Here is a 15,668-nt window from a genome sequence, read left to right as displayed (position 1 = left end):
AAGTTGATTAACACCAGAATGATAATAAATTTTAATTGGTCCTCAGAAATATTAAGAGTTAAGGATTAAATACTGGTACCCAATTGCCCTATAACCATGGTAAATCTCCTTTTTTGCAAGCTGATTTGTCATAAAATGAGCACAACAACTCATAATCAAGATATATTTTCTTCTTGGTGATGATGATTCATTTTCAGTCAGCTATTTGTAAGACATGGAACTCTTATTGATTATTGGTCCAATTTTGTTTTTATGCAGAGGCATGATGTCTACTGTCAAGTAACAATGAGAGGATTGTTTGAGGGATAATGGGAACAGCAGGAGCATCAGGAGGGTAAGATAAGCTCTACGTTTTCATTTTCCCAGTGTTATTAACCTTGATTGGAACCTCCTTAAACTGCATTAGATTTAAAATTACCTGCTTCAATTGTACCTTGTATAGAACCTTCTTTCATCAATCCTGTTGATGCATTAAAGTTGTTAAACATCCCAATGATCAATATTGCACAGTCTATTCAAAATTGAATTACATGAAAATCAATCCTTCATTATTAACATTTTTAATGTACTCAATCAAAGAAAGATTATGATAAATAACTTAAATGCTGTCACCTGTTATTTGTGTAAACATTCTATCCCATTTGTGAGAGAGGTACCATTATCCAGTTTAAACTTGAAATGAAGGACTTTTGAATTTCCTTATTTCACCAAGCCCTAATTTGCGGATACAACTTTGAAATTATTTATAACTGTAGATGCTCAATGTGAAGATGGGGGTAGGGGTGGTGTCATCTATGATCATCAGATTGGGGAGGGTTAAGCTGTTAAATACAAAAAATCTCTTGTCTGCTTAACTGTTGGATTCTGGACCTGCAGTCCAAACCAACAATGTAAATTTAAAGTCCACCAAACACCACTTTTATCTATTTATTTATTGAATTCATAGATCCGCACTGCACAGCATTACAGAAAACCAGAAGCAATGGTTGGTCTTTGGAATTGCACTGAGCAAAGTTCTAGTTTCCCAAATACGCCCTTTTGTAGAAATAGAAGTCCAAAAAGAATATGGCAATCTTCAAACTAGCCATGGCATTCATACTCAGAGCACATCAGGGTGTCTTAAGCACTGGCCAATGTCCTTGAAGTATGAGAACATCAATGGTAATAATGGAATTCCTAGACTGCCTCATGGAAGGTATGACTTCTCCAAGTTTGATTGCCGAGTGATGTCACATGTTGACTTTGCTAAGTTGTATGTGGAGAATCACATGGCTAAATTCAATGCATTTGATGAGTGCTGTGATGCATCAGCAGTGCTTACGCTGCTTGGCAGAGTCCCAGTGTTCTCTTTTGATGTACAAAGTGCAGCAGGTGCTGTAAGAAAGGCTAGGAATGCCTGGGCACACTGTATATTCCGTGAATGGGATCCTGTGAATTATAAACAGAGCTTTGCTGCTATGGAACAGCTTGTTAAAAAACTCGGCCTTCCAGGTTCCAGCAGAAAGGACCTTTTAGCAGAGCTAAAGGATTGGGAGGAGAAAGGTATCTTCTTTTATTTATATCACAATTATTTTCAGTAATTTTATTTTATTAGTGTACTTGTGTTTAGAGGTGCACAACATTTCGACATTCGTACAAAAATTAGAAAAAAAATCAAGTTAAAATATACCATTACAGTGTGAAATACCCATTGTATGCAAAATGATAGGTAGTGATGTGGTGTAAACAAATAGTTGATTGGCTTGATTAATCATGCAAACACCTCAATAGATGGATCAAAGTTGTTTGAGTGGAGTGCATTTGTATATTGAGTTTCTGTTTTTGCATGAAAATGCAAACATTTATTAATGAGGAAGCCTTGAACTTTCACTGACACTTCCCCAGGAATGAGAAGTGCTCATCATGGTGAAAGTTCTTGACTTGGTGTTCATAATTCTTCAGATGTTTATTTAATTACATGTATCACTATGGATGGCAATGTGTTGCTATAGGATGGCAACTCATGTAACCAATGCATGTATCACACAGATGACATTTGTACTGTACATGGTGCTCTGATAACTGACCTTGGATGGCTTTCCCTCTTCCATTCTTTACTCTTTCTATTTTACCACCGAAGTTTCAATTGACTTTTAACAGCTTCCTGTTAAGACTTTTGATTCTCATATGCCATTTTAATCTAGACTGGTTGCCAGGTGAGAATTTATAAAGGCGGCAATGGTGGAGACAAGTAACTTCTGTGGGTACGGAAAATTTTGAAAGATATCTTAAATGGTTCATATTCCTTTCTGAAAATATCCTACGATTAAGAGCTATAGTATCATGGTCTTAATTAAGGAATGCTCTTTTACCTTTGGTCCTTATGGGTCTGATGAAAGTTGAGAGGTAGACTCATGTTTGCTGCAGGTTTCCTTAAAAAATATTGTTGTCAGACAGGTTCTAGATTTGGAATTTGTTAGTTTCATGGTAGATCTTAATGCTAGGTGGTAGGCGTTTAAAGTTTTTAGGAACTTCATGGTGGCTTGAATGTCCTTGACTTAGCCAGATTTTCCTCCTAGCAATGATAACATCATGACATCTTTGAAACTTTTGCGTACTTGGAATTGCTGAGGTGTAGAAAGGAGCTTGACCTCAGTTGGTAGCAGACCTGGAAATAAGTTGTCTCCCAGGATAGGAGGCCAATTTGCAGCAACTTGCATTTAAGCCTGTCGAGTTAATAATTTGGGCGGGAGATTCTTCTTTGCCTCAAGTGGGTTTTTCCGTCAGTCATCCCGAGGACTTATTTAATGCACCAATATAAACAACTTCTTTGTGCTTTGTTTGAAAGTGGACCAGTAAAGAGAGGAAAGTGACATTTGCAAGGGTAAAAAGGGAAAACTTTATGGATCTATGTTTTCCAAGACAATAATAACGCCATTGCTTATTGTTGTCTTGTAACAGTGTAGTGAATTTGGATATTGAGTTGTCAAGGATTAGGATGCTGCTGGATGACACTGAGCTGTGTTCCTGACTTCTGTAAAATCTTATCCCTTTCTATCCACAATTCTTATAGCTTATGTGCCTTATTTTTGCGTATTTCTTTCGCTTTTCATGTGTATAAACCAATTCTGATAAAAAAAAAAATTCCCCCAAAAAAGAAATCTGGGTCTTTTTCGGGCTTTTAAGTGCTTCATTTTGTCTAAAAGTGTCCCGTACACTGGTAACGAGTTAGCGGGTGATGACGTAGAAAACTGTGAAAGTCACAAATGTCTCTTACAAATCTCTCACATCTCTTGTAATTTTGTATTAGTCAGCGTTGAAATACTCTTGAAATAATGTTCGATTGCGATGTATATCTACCTTCAGCAAGCTCTACCAAGAGTTGTGATAAGGTGGTATCTATGACCAGTTTCATAGTGATTTATGTTTCAATCAGGAGAAATTGATAGGCAACGGTCTTCGATACTTCATGCTCAATACACGGCGTTTTCTTGTAACTTTCTTCTTCACTTAAGATGGTAATTTTAACCATGCTCATCTCCACTGGATGAAAAAGGGAAAATGATCATTTTTCTAGATCTAAGCCATAATATAAATGGAAACTGCAAAGCCCGCTAATTTGACTTTTATTTCAGGCACAATTCTTTGTATGAACGTAACCATGGATCCTGATTTGTTGAAGTTGGTACAACAGCACGTTCATGATCTGATGACAGATGTAGAAAAGCTGACGTTTAAAGTACAAGAGGACAGAGAACGTGTCTCACTGGCACTAGAGGAAATGGAAACAAGACTTGATCGGATGCAGGTCGAGCAAGAAGCTATAAACCGAGATCATTCACAGGAAATCGAATGCTTGAAAGAAAGAGTCTCACTGCTGGAAAATCAAGGTAAGGAAAGTGAAAACAAACAAAACTGTTAGTCGTCTGGTCATGAGCTTGCTAATAGACCTAATATAACAGATGAACATGGTTCTGTATTATTTATCTGTGACAAAAACTTTTCAAAGTTTCATATGAAACGTGAACACAGTGATCCCGTCGGTGCACTAAGTTTACCCCTTTGCATCCGCACCCACTGTGATTTCATGATCGAGGCGTGAGCATACATGCTCTTGAATCAAACTGTCACGTTATGTTTTAGCAATAAATAAAACTGTCATTTGATCCCTACGGTTACGCGCGTGCTTTCAATGAAAAACACGATGAATAAAAATTCCCGTATGAGGTTCAAAACGAAAGCGCAAGGAGGAACAGAAAAAGCTGTGCAACCCTGAGAGATGTGAGCTAAAAGAAGAGCGAAAGAACGAAAAGAGGCGTCGATCATACGATAAAATGCAAATTGACTGACTAAGGTCGGGCTGGACGCAGAAGTACTTAGCTCTCGGTCGCAGAGAACGAACGTTGAGTCAAATATTAACCCTTCAGCCCCTCCACCCAGTCATTAAAAGTGTTATGATATATCCAAGCTATAAGGTTGGAATGTCGTACGATTATAAAACTAGCTACTTATCAAATCATTTTTTTCTTTATTTAGGGGCCTGCAATCCTAAAGGTTCTGGGGATGTGATATCTCAACAATGCCACAGCACAGTGTCTGCGGGTGGGTTCCTTGTGTCCCTCATCAGATTGCATAGTAAAAGTAGCTCTCTAAATAGTACTGATACAGCTATCACTGAGTGATACAATGATCACTGAACAGTAAGATCGAGCAATTTACATGATTCTCTCCATTATCCAACCATAAATAGTATCTTGATTCGAAAAACAACGTCATCCACTCTTGCCTTATTTGCAGAGATTTCTGTGTTTGATGCTGATATCGCATTTTTTGCCAAGCGGCATGATCCTCACACGAGACAGTGGTTCTTTGACGATTTTAACGCCTGGTTCCGTGATTCTGGAAACTCTAGAGCCTATGTTCTACTTGGCGACCCAGGAATCGGAAAGAGTGTCATAGCCGGAGCCTTGGCACAGCGAATGAGAGAGACTGGACAGTTAGGTGCAGCATACTTTTGCCGTCACAACGATGGTACCAGAAACGACCCCAGATATCTCCTTGGAACTGTTGCCCATCAATTGTGCGCCTGTAATGATAAGTATAACGAAATTATAGGGGGGGAGAATGGGGTAAAAATGCTGTTAGGTAACTCTAAACTCGGTGTTAAGGAACTGTTTACTAAACTATTGCATGAGCCATTAAGTACGTGTGGGTCAAGCGACAAGAAATATTTAGTCATTATTGATGCCTTAGATGAGACAGAATACGAGTCCAGGGAAGATTTTCTTGATCTTATTAAGCATCGTTTCTCCATGCTACCCGAATGGCTTGTGTTCTTTGTCACCAGTCGCCCTGAAGAATCTGTTCAATCAAGACTGAGGAGGTACAACCCTTGTATTAAAATCTGTGCCGGTAACAGTGACCAGCAGAACTTTTATCAGAAGCATGAGCAAGATATTCAAAACTTTTTGGAGAAAAGGATCGATTTCTCTGGTCTTGCCATCTCGATTGACGATGTGACTAAAAAGTGTGACGGATTATTCTTGTACGCACATTATATCGTGAAAGAATTGAAAGACGCTATCGTTTCTAGCAAGAAAATCAGTTATATAAACCAACTTTTCCCGGGAGATATTGACGAGTTCTTCCTTAAGAATTTGGAAAGAGTCTGTGTCCAAGTTGGGGAGGATATTTTCAAGCAACTCTTTGGTTGCGCCATCGTAACCCCATCTCCACTACCTTTGTCTATCATTACGTACATCCTTGAAAGGGAAAACTCGACTCACGATGAGCGACAAGTGGTCGATGCCTTATCGCTGTTTGTGGTGTTACGGTCTGCTGATCAGACCTTAACTTTTTTGCACAGTCTGGTGCCAGCTTGGTTGTCGAACAAGTCGAAAGCTCGAAAGTTGTTCATCAATAAAGAAACCGCAATCAATTACCTTAGAGACATTTTTATTGAAATTGCTTCTTCATTTATCCAGAATTCTCCAAAACCATGCTCATCCATTGACGTGGACTTGTTGAACTATGTGGTGCGCTTTTCAGTCCGCTTTTTATGTAAATTTGGCGGGAAAGATTTCTTGAAACTCATTTTTAATTGTTTAACGAATTATCAGTACATAGAGAGAAGATTGCTTTGTGGAAAAATTGAGATATATCATCTAATTGCAGATTTTCATTTGGCTGTTGCACTTTTAACTGCCGAGAACAAACAGGACCAAAATGTCCTGCGTGAGATCTCTACGATTCTTACATCGAATGCTCTCATTCTTTCAGAATGGCCTCACCTTCTGTACACATGTTTAAGAAGCACTTCAGCCGTTCTTCCAGAGACCGTTTTGGTTTCTGAACTTTCAGGTCCTTGTTTAGAGAGCAGCTTTCCTATTTTTATTGACTTTAACATTACAGATATGCATTGCTTTGCTACTTCTAATAACAATTTGGTCGCTGGGTCGGACGGTCATTCCTTGCTACTCTTTGATGCATCTAAAGCGCACTTAATAAGTGACGTTTGTGAAGTAAGCGCTCTTGACGAAATAAGACATATAGAATTTTCCCCTGATGGCCAATTTATATTTTTTGGACGCCTTGACGGGTGGTTTTCAGTAGAACGAAGATGTGTGGAAAGAATCCCGCAGTTCTCAGGAAATTCTCATTTCTACCAGTGGGGCGTTTTTACTCGCGATAGAAAGTCCACATGGCCAGAAATCCGTGAGAGCATGGCCGCCACGCACGCGCATCGATGTCGAACTCGGTCTTAGGTTACAAACGAGTCGCAAAATCACTACAAGGAAAACAGTGCGCTTTCAGCTAACCTTCTTTTAATAATTGCTCCTGTGTTACAACCGCCAGAGGAGACAAGTTCTTCCAGATCGCAAAATAAAGTGGATTATATGTACAACCTTTCGCTGCGTGCTCTGTGGGCATTTGCATGTGTTAAAGCGGTTCCCGAAGCAATTTTTGATGGACGTAGAAATCCTCGCACTCCGCCATACATTTTCTTAATAACTGTCCGAAGGTAGCATAAATCGTCGAAAATCAACCCACTTCACGGGTTCACAGGAATGTTCTTCCAGATCGAACTGGTTTGTTCACATGCTAAACTTCATTTATAGTGCAAAAATAGGAGCCATTGAAGCCACTAAATCGGTTCCAAACTTGGTGGAAAAACGGCCCAAATACTGCTAAATAGTTCTCAATGTGACGCCATTTTTAAAACCCAAGAAAAATTTCGGGAAAACGCCATGTTTTTAGTCGACCGTCAACCGTAGTTTCTAGCCCCTTCGTCCTCCATCTTGAATCCCAAAATCTTTACTTGACCTATGTAACCGTGCCTTTAATAAATTCTGCAATGGCGTTACACAATATCCGAAAATTTGCAAGTAAAATGAGCGACGAATTTAGTCAATGTTGCTCGCGTTTTAAGGATGCAATCAAATTCACTCAACCGGAATTAAGATATGAGGCGAGGGAAAAAGAGAAAAGAGTGCTTTTTACTTTGGAAATTCCTTATCCTCTTTTTAGAGAATGGCATAAAACTGTTCAAGAACGAAACGTTCTGTCGCGTGACACTTCCGGTCAAGATTTGTCAAGCGGATGTGAAGAGATAGAGGCAAATTCTCCTTCTACAAGCGCAGCAGAAAACTCACCCACGGCAAAAAGGTTCAGCTACATAGATTTGGTGGAAAAGTGCACATTCGGGCAATGCTTTGCCTTTAGCGATGATGAAAATATACGAGATGGAATCGATGAAGCTTTGTTAAATATTGCTTATAAAATTTCATTAGATTACAAAAAAACTAAGGGCAGGGCAAGAAAAGAGTTGGATAATCGAGTCCGAAAGTTTCATGTTATGGAGGGTCAAACAAAACCTGTACATGAACTCTATCAAGAAATTGAAAACATACAAAATGAGCTACAAGATTGGAAAAAGGCCTATGAAGATTTAGAGTTGGAGAAGGAAAGAATCTATGAGGAAATGGTGCTGGCAGTGAACCAAAAGGAAAATGAAACCCAAGTTTTGCAGAAAACAAACAAAGAGCTTGAAGATTATATTGCATCATTGGAAAATTCTGTGGGAGTTAGTTCATACCAGGGAAAACCTCTTTCAACTGTGAAAAATAGGTTCAGGACCTTGAAAACTTTTATTTCACGAGCCGAAGCTGCTCTCTGGTTCTGCTCTTCCTTTGGTGTTGAACTAGTTGGGTTAACTGTCAAAGAATCAGACAGTGATGTGGTTCACAACATAACAAGTAAACCCAACTGTCAAGATTTACCCACTCAAGCAGGAGAAAGAAAGTATAGTACCTTGTCCACACATGAAAAAGAGAATGTTGAAAAAATCCTTTTCTTACTGGACAAATTTTGTGTGGGGGATTCATTTTACCATGAAATTTCCATGATCACTGATAGTCTACCAAGGTCCTACTTGGTCAAACAATGCCGTGATCAACTGAACAAAATGAGCAAAATTGAACCTCTAAATGCTAAGTTTGAAGGGGCCAAAGTAACTTCCGCTGAAACAGTGTTTAAAATACATATCTCTGATTTCCTGAAGCAAAACAGTGACTTTGACCCCATCAATGATAAAATCAAAATCAAAATCAATGGTGATGGTGCCAGAATGACAAGAAATTCAAATTTTATTTTACTTTCATTTTCCATTCTGCAAACAGAGGAGTCTGTAATGTCTGCAAAAGGAAACAGAACTCTTGGCATAGTCAATGGAACCGAGAGTTACCACACAATAAAAGAGTCATTCCAGAGTTTATTCAATGAGGTAAATGACTTGACTGCCAAAGGTAAAATGAATGTGGATGGCCTAGAGATTCAAACTGAATTATATCTTGGTGGTGATTATAAATTTATTTTACTGATGCTTGGACTGAAGGGGGCAACATCTAATTATGCTTGTGCCTGGTGTAAAACACACAAAAATGATCGCTGGAGAATCAACAATGACTATACAAGTTATAACACTCCCCCCTTAGCAAGAACACTGAAAGAAATGTTTGAAATGTCTAAAAAATCCAGAGATAATTACTGTTGTGATAAACAACCTATACTAAATATACCACTATATCGTATAGTGGTAGACGAGCTGCACTTAATGCTGAGAATCACAGATATTTTGATTGGAAATCTAGTGCAGGAGTGCCTTGACTGGGATAAAGATGATGACTTAGACCATAAAAAGGGGGCAGCAACAGGATTACACCTAAAAAGCCTTATTAGGGTAATCAAATCTTGTGGTGTTTCTTTTGATGTGTGGGAACAAAGAAATGCAGATGGGAAAGGTAGCGGGAAACATGACTGGACAAGTCTCCTTGGAAAAGACAAAAAGATCCTTTTAGCTGACCTTCCCAGTAAGCTACATAGCATTCTCCACCCAGAAACAGCATCAACTGTGGTTGCAGTCTGGACAGAGTTTGCAGAAATTTACAAAGTTGTCAATGACTGGAACCCTGAGAAAGACCCCACAGAATTTTTCATGAAAGCCAAAGAGTGGATTTCTCTTTTTGTCAGTCTAAATGGCAAAAGAGAAGGGTATGAGAAAGCCAGAGTTACCCCATACATGCACATTATGGTAGCACACACTCCCAAGTTCTTTGAGCTCCACCACTCAGTCAAAATATTTACAGGGCAAGGAGTTGAAAAGAACAATGATGTAGCACGTGCAATGATTCTGAGAAAGTCCAAAAAGTGGGATTCTGCAGGAGATGTTCTGCGACAAGAGCAACGTCAGTGGGAGCTTAAAGAACACGAGAGGGAAGTACGCAATTACATGAAGCGCAAGGAGAGCTACTGGGATGTTGAAATTAAAGAAAACTGAAAAAAGGCACGAGTAAATTTAAGTCAAGATCCTCTCCAGCAATCTATTGAAGCTCAAAATGAACATCCCCTCCCTGAGTCCACTACCACTGACACTAGCTGTTCTCATATGACAGTGAAGCAATTGAAAGAAGAATTAAAGAAGAGAAATGCGAGAGGATTCAGCAACAAAACCAAGGCTGAACTAAGTAAACAACTGGAGGAAATTTGTCAATGAGAAAATATGGAATATTTAGTATTCTGGGAGCATGAAATGGCTTTAGTTACTCTAAGGGGGGACTCCCTTACACATTCAAAATTATGTAAACAAACTCACATGAAAAGCTACATGACAAGCAAAGAGTGCAGTGAAAACACATCAACTCAACAAAATTATAATTAACTTTGTAAATAAAAGCAATTTCAAGCAAATTCATACTGCGGATTAAGCCTAGGGTTATTAGATAGGGGCCATGTATATTTTGTACATTCAACTCACTTGTTGGTAATATTCTTATCAGCTTTTGCGTTCAGGTGGAACCCCTTACAGTCCCTAAAGCCATTACAGTTAATTTCAATTTCACTTTCTGTTTATAATATCTATGATTGAATAGTTACAGGTTGGCGACTGAAATCAATTGATAGTTTCTCAATTAACATTCTCTGATCTTCTTGAATTTTCCCATTTATAATAGAATATGTTTTTGGTGATTTTGCTAAAAACAATCTAATTTTAAATGGATATTTAACCCTTACCCCATCCCCATTACAATCAATAACCCTATCCCAGTTTTCTGGTAAATCACATTTTTTAAAATCATCCTTATCTAACAAAGTATACCCCTTCTCCCTTCCCTCCCTTCCTTTACCATAAAACAAAAAACGAAAACAATCATGATCAAAGTCCAAAATAGCATTAGACCTTGATTTACTTCTTAATTTAAAGAGGACTGATAATCTCAGGTTATCAACGTTTCGAGTTAGCCTCTCTTTATCAACAATTGGCTTGTCATAAGTTCTGTAAGAAAAATAATGAAAATGGAAACATTGTAAGAGGGGTTGTCTATGAACAAGTAATACTCAAAGCAATGCAAAGGCAGAAGAAAAAGAAAAGCAGCAATCACTGCGTGTATTATTGGTGAAAAAAAATTAGTTAAGTATAAACCTTTCTATGAATGAGCTTATACGAGTGCATCTCTCTTGTTAATTCCGTATTTCAGCATGTTCAATTGTAATGGTAATTTAAATACAGTTTGAAAAAATGATACAACAATAAATACCTAATAAGATCGGTAGTCAAGTTATCTTCATCTTCCCAACTATTATGAAACGCGCTGTATCCCTTCCATTTCACCAAATATTGAACCTGAAGATTTTAATTATAAAACTTTAGCATGTAAGAAAATTAATGACATACATCGTAGACCAGGGCAAATTGTGAACTCACCGTTCCATGTGATGTCCTCCTCGAGATTAACCTTTCCACGGCAAAATAATCAGAAGAAACATTAGCTTTCCTTTTTCTACTTTTTTTTTCATCCCAAAGAAGGTCCGCAGAAGAAACATTGTGTAATTGAAGAAATAAACCGCGGCTATTCTTGCTCGAATCCCTTACGCCGCTCGCCATAATTTGCTGTATGTAATCTGATGCAAGAACGCATGCGTAGTAGGAATTTTTTGCATACACGAGCCCCCGTTTCAAACCGCTGACTGTCACAGATTTCTGGCCATGTTGTCGTTAGAAGACAGGGATTTAAGAGTGGAGTCAACTGTGAATCCAAGTCTTGTCTAACAAACTTGATTATTTTGTGGGCTTTTAAGGAAATTGAGGAGAGCCAAGATGAGGAGATGACTGTTCGTTCGGATCGAGAGGCTTGTTGGCATACCGACGAGAGTTGTCTTTGCTGCAAAAAATGGAGTTTACTCTTAAACTCATATCGAGAACCACCTTTGGAAGCCGTTCGTTCCGTTATCATCGAGCTTTACTCTTACATTTTCCAATATCAGGTGTGGGATGTAAAGACTGGAGAACCCGTGTTAAAGCACCTTTTTGCAGGGGATGCTCACCTAGATGCTTTTACATATTTTTTTCATTTTGGCTATGTGTTTTCTGATTTTAATTTCGAAACGGTGTTTTCAAAGGGTGTTATCGAATTAGGATCGATTTGTAATTTTCAACTTTTAAGCGCCATTAATCGAACAGGAAGGCTTGACATTTTTTGTAGGAACGTGTTAGAGAAAGAATTCAAAATAAGTAAGGCAATGGAGATTGAAATGAAACGCCTGAAAAAAAAAATTCTTTTCCCACGTGGATCAAACTGAGTGTTATTTCCGATAGATTGAAAAGTACGTCGATGCAAGTTAGGATACTCCAAGAAATGCTGAGGACGAAGTCGACCAGGAAGCATTATCAAACTCGGTCGACTCTACGTGGTGTCATAAAGTACCTGTGGGAAAGAAAGTCGAGCGACTATGGGGATGATTCGAGCGATGAGTTGAAATCATTTACCCCTCAGACATTGAACAAGTTTGATAATGAAGCATTAACATTTGATGTTTGTTCAAGCATTCCGAAAGGATTTCAGAATCTAGTTCATGAGATGAAAGAAGAGATCTGCCTTTACTTGTCACCAGAAAGAAAGTGGATCATCGCAGCCGATAACCAGGAGTTTCTTAAGATTATTCCAAGAAGTCAACAACACTTCTCTAACGACTGGGAGACCACAGGGCATATCATCAGTAATTGCAAGTGGTTTTCAAAATTTACGTTCACAATCGACGATCTCTTCTTTATCTATATTGCTGATGGAAGTTCCTCGCTTTGCGCCTTATCTCTCCAAACAGGCTCAGTTCTCACTAGTGTGTCGGGATGCAAACTCTACTACTTTTCTAACGAAGGGCAGTTGGGTTATTTGTTTCGTGGCGATATCGAAGATAAAGCCATCTTTTTATCGAGTTTATTCTGTCCTTTCATGTTCATGTCAGAATCACTTTTGGTACCCTTAAAATTAGGAGAGTCGGTCGCTACTGTGTACTGTTCGAACGGTGCGTTTACTTCCGTGTCTCTTTCGGACACGTCAGTCGCACAAAAATCAGTTGCGACCATGTTCTGTTCCGCGGATAGCGTTATAAATGTTACGTCTGACTCAAGAGTAACGTTTTGGCAAATCAACAAAGCAAGAGGAGATTTCACAATCAATTCTCAGTACAAACTGAGGCTGGAAACAGCTCATGTAAAGAATTGTGTTCTCTCTCCAAGCGGACGGCTCATAGCCATTCACCAAGGAATCACTGTAAATCTATATATCCTCACAGTTGCTAACTCGTTAGAGGTCCTCCACAAAATAGACCTATTTGAAGCAGAAAGTGAGAACACGACAGTGTACATGACGTTTTCATCAGACAGTATCTCACTTCTTCTATGTGTACAGGATTTCGAACATTTTCCGCTTTGCTTTGTGTGGGATGTTCAAGGGAAGTCTAGATCAGGGAATTTAAGGTCAAAAACTTTTCTTACTATTGATTGTTGTTGTCTGTCATCTTGCAAAACGAAGCTTATTTTGTGTGGCGAATATCAGATTGAGATCTGGAAGTACAATGAAGATCCTTGTCGGCTTTTGAACAGACTGGGAGTGGAGAAGCCATACCAATCTGTCAATTTCAGTCAGAGCTGCGTTTCTCTGGACGATGAATTTTTGGCTTGTTGCATCGCCGATAGAATTCTTGTCTATAATCTTAAGGTTTCTCATATCAATTCCTCCAAGCAAATTCTCCACGGCCATCTTGGTAGAATTGATTTTTGCAAGTTTCTTAGAGTAAATCGTTACCTCATCTCTTACGGTATCGATGGTATGGTTTTTTTGTGGGACATGAGCGGATTCAAAGCTGTTAGATTTGCCAAAGCAGCACAAGGCGAGGAGAGCATTCTAAGCATGGCGGTTTCCCGTGAGGAAGACGAAGCCGTTTGTTTTAATTCGTCTGGTCGAGTGTCCGTCATAAGACTCCGTGGGCTGGGCTCTGCACTGCCTATGAAAACTCTGTTGTCTTTGGTAGAGGGTAGGTCAACGGTTGAAAACCCTGAAGCTGAAACAAACCTTCGTTTGGCTGGAGAACAAACTTCTTTTACTAAGGTTGATGACATGGCGGAGGCAGAGAGCATTTCTTCTGACTCTGAAGAAGACATGTACCTTAACCACTGGTACTCGGAACACGAAAGTTTGGTTGATTCAGAGGACGAATGCTGAAGTAGGTCTGAAGCTCTGACATAGTCGTGCTCATCGTGCTGAACAAATTTGGACCTTCAAAGATTGGATAAATCTCAGGTTTTCTAACAAAATAGCCAGCTTAAAAGTACTTAAAGTCCAGTGAGAATATTCAGTGCTGAAGCAGGTGATGTGCGTGTTAGTACTGTAATGATTTATTAATGTCAACCTTGTGATCGTTTGAATGCCTTTGAAATAAAATTTGAACTGAAACTTTGTAATCGTGTTGCATTTAGATGTAATGTTGACTGACCGTCTATCGGGTAGTACTCTCTCTTTGGAGTAAATGATTGAGTTGTAGCCAACAGGTTGTTATAGAGTTAGACTTCAGGGTCAAAGAGGTTATAAAGAACTCAAGGTTGCAAGGAAGCTTTGTGATCCGGTGATGATCTCAAGCCAAATCTTCCTGGACTCGAATTCAATTCTTGCTTAACAAACTACAAAAGCTTTACTAAGTTTGTAAGAAACTGTGTGAATTCGTGCAAGTGAACATTTTAGGTTTCGTCAAAAACATAAAACTAAAGATTTTTTAGATATATTTTAAGATGCTGTTATCAAGTCTGAGGAAATTTCTACGGTTTAATCGAACATTTAACTACTGGTTCATGCAAAAAATAAACTTTGCTAATTAAAATGATTAATGATACGTTAGTGATGTTACTGAGTTTTTACAACTGATATGAGAATACAATCGATGAAAATTTTTTTGTCACCAAGTACCCAAGAGGATGTGAGTATTCATTGTAACGTACATGTTCTTGTTATAGAAAAAAAACTAGAAACGTTTATTTTCAGGGAGACACATTGGGTGGTTGAATTACTCGAACTAAATAGAGAGAAATCCTTGTTTCTTGATCTTTGTACTGGATTTTTTATACAATTGAGAAAGTTTTCATTTTTATTTGTTAAATTTTTTCAGCTATTCTAAATTTACGCTTATATTTTTAAGAAGTGTTACACGATGGAGCATATCTCTGTGAACGAGATGGTAAACAAATATAAGGCAAAGACGTAACAAAACCTTTTATAAAGTACTAAATATTGTTATGTGTTTACAGAATATTCTACATACAGAAATATTTTGGAGATAATTATTTTCTTTACCGTTAATTATATCCTTTTCAATGATACTTGAAATATGTGAATATGAAAACGATCTTTGCAGTAATGAACACTACTTGAGCAGTAGTGAAAATAAGGCATGAAAAAAATTCAGGCCTGTACGGGATTTGAACCCATGACCTCTGTGATACCGGCGCAGTGCTCTACTAACTGAGCTAACAAGCTAACTGGGAGCTGGTCATTATGTTGGTTCAAAATAAACCCGTGAAGTGGTGAATAAACGACTGTGAATATATGAAAGTCATATATTTGAACTGCGGATAAAAACGTGGATATGAAAGGGATTTCGCAGTAGTGAACACAACTTGAGCAGTAGTGAAAGAAAAAGGCCTGAAAAAATCTGGGCCTGTACGGTCATGGGTTCACATCTCGTACAGGCCTGAAGTTTTTTCAGGCCCTATTTTCGCTACTGCTCAAGTAGTGTTCATTACTGCGAAGATCGCTTTCATATTCACGTCTTTATCCGCAGTTCAAATATATGACTTTCATGCA

The 15,668-nt window shown here is 38.5% G+C and overlaps 2 protein-coding genes across 2 annotated transcripts; both read left to right on the top strand.

Annotated features, from left to right (window-relative positions):
• Positions 1-308: 308 nt before the first annotated feature.
• LOC149048113 (uncharacterized) lies at positions 309-14,156 on the top strand. Its single transcript, XM_089199414.1, has 7 exons — positions 309-334; positions 947-1,542; positions 3,615-3,869; positions 4,516-4,581; positions 4,777-6,693; positions 6,835-7,000; positions 12,116-14,156. The coding sequence occupies exons 1-7, from the start codon at positions 309-311 to the stop codon at positions 14,034-14,036; spliced, it is 4,947 nt and encodes a 1,648-aa protein (XP_089055540.1). The 3' UTR covers positions 14,037-14,156.
• Positions 6,687-9,943, top strand: LOC149048114 (uncharacterized). Its single transcript, XM_089200401.1, has one exon. It carries the CDS (start codon positions 7,334-7,336, stop codon positions 9,812-9,814), a length of 2,481 nt encoding a protein of 826 aa, XP_089056527.1. The 5' UTR covers positions 6,687-7,333; the 3' UTR covers positions 9,815-9,943.
• Positions 14,157-15,668: the final 1,512 nt, after the last annotated feature.

This window comes from Pocillopora damicornis, chromosome 3 (assembly GCF_964200805.1).
Source record: "Pocillopora damicornis chromosome 3, jaPocDami1.2, whole genome shotgun sequence".
NCBI lineage: Eukaryota > Metazoa > Cnidaria > Anthozoa > Scleractinia > Pocilloporidae > Pocillopora > Pocillopora damicornis.
This window is presented reverse-complemented; position numbering and strand designations above follow the sequence as displayed.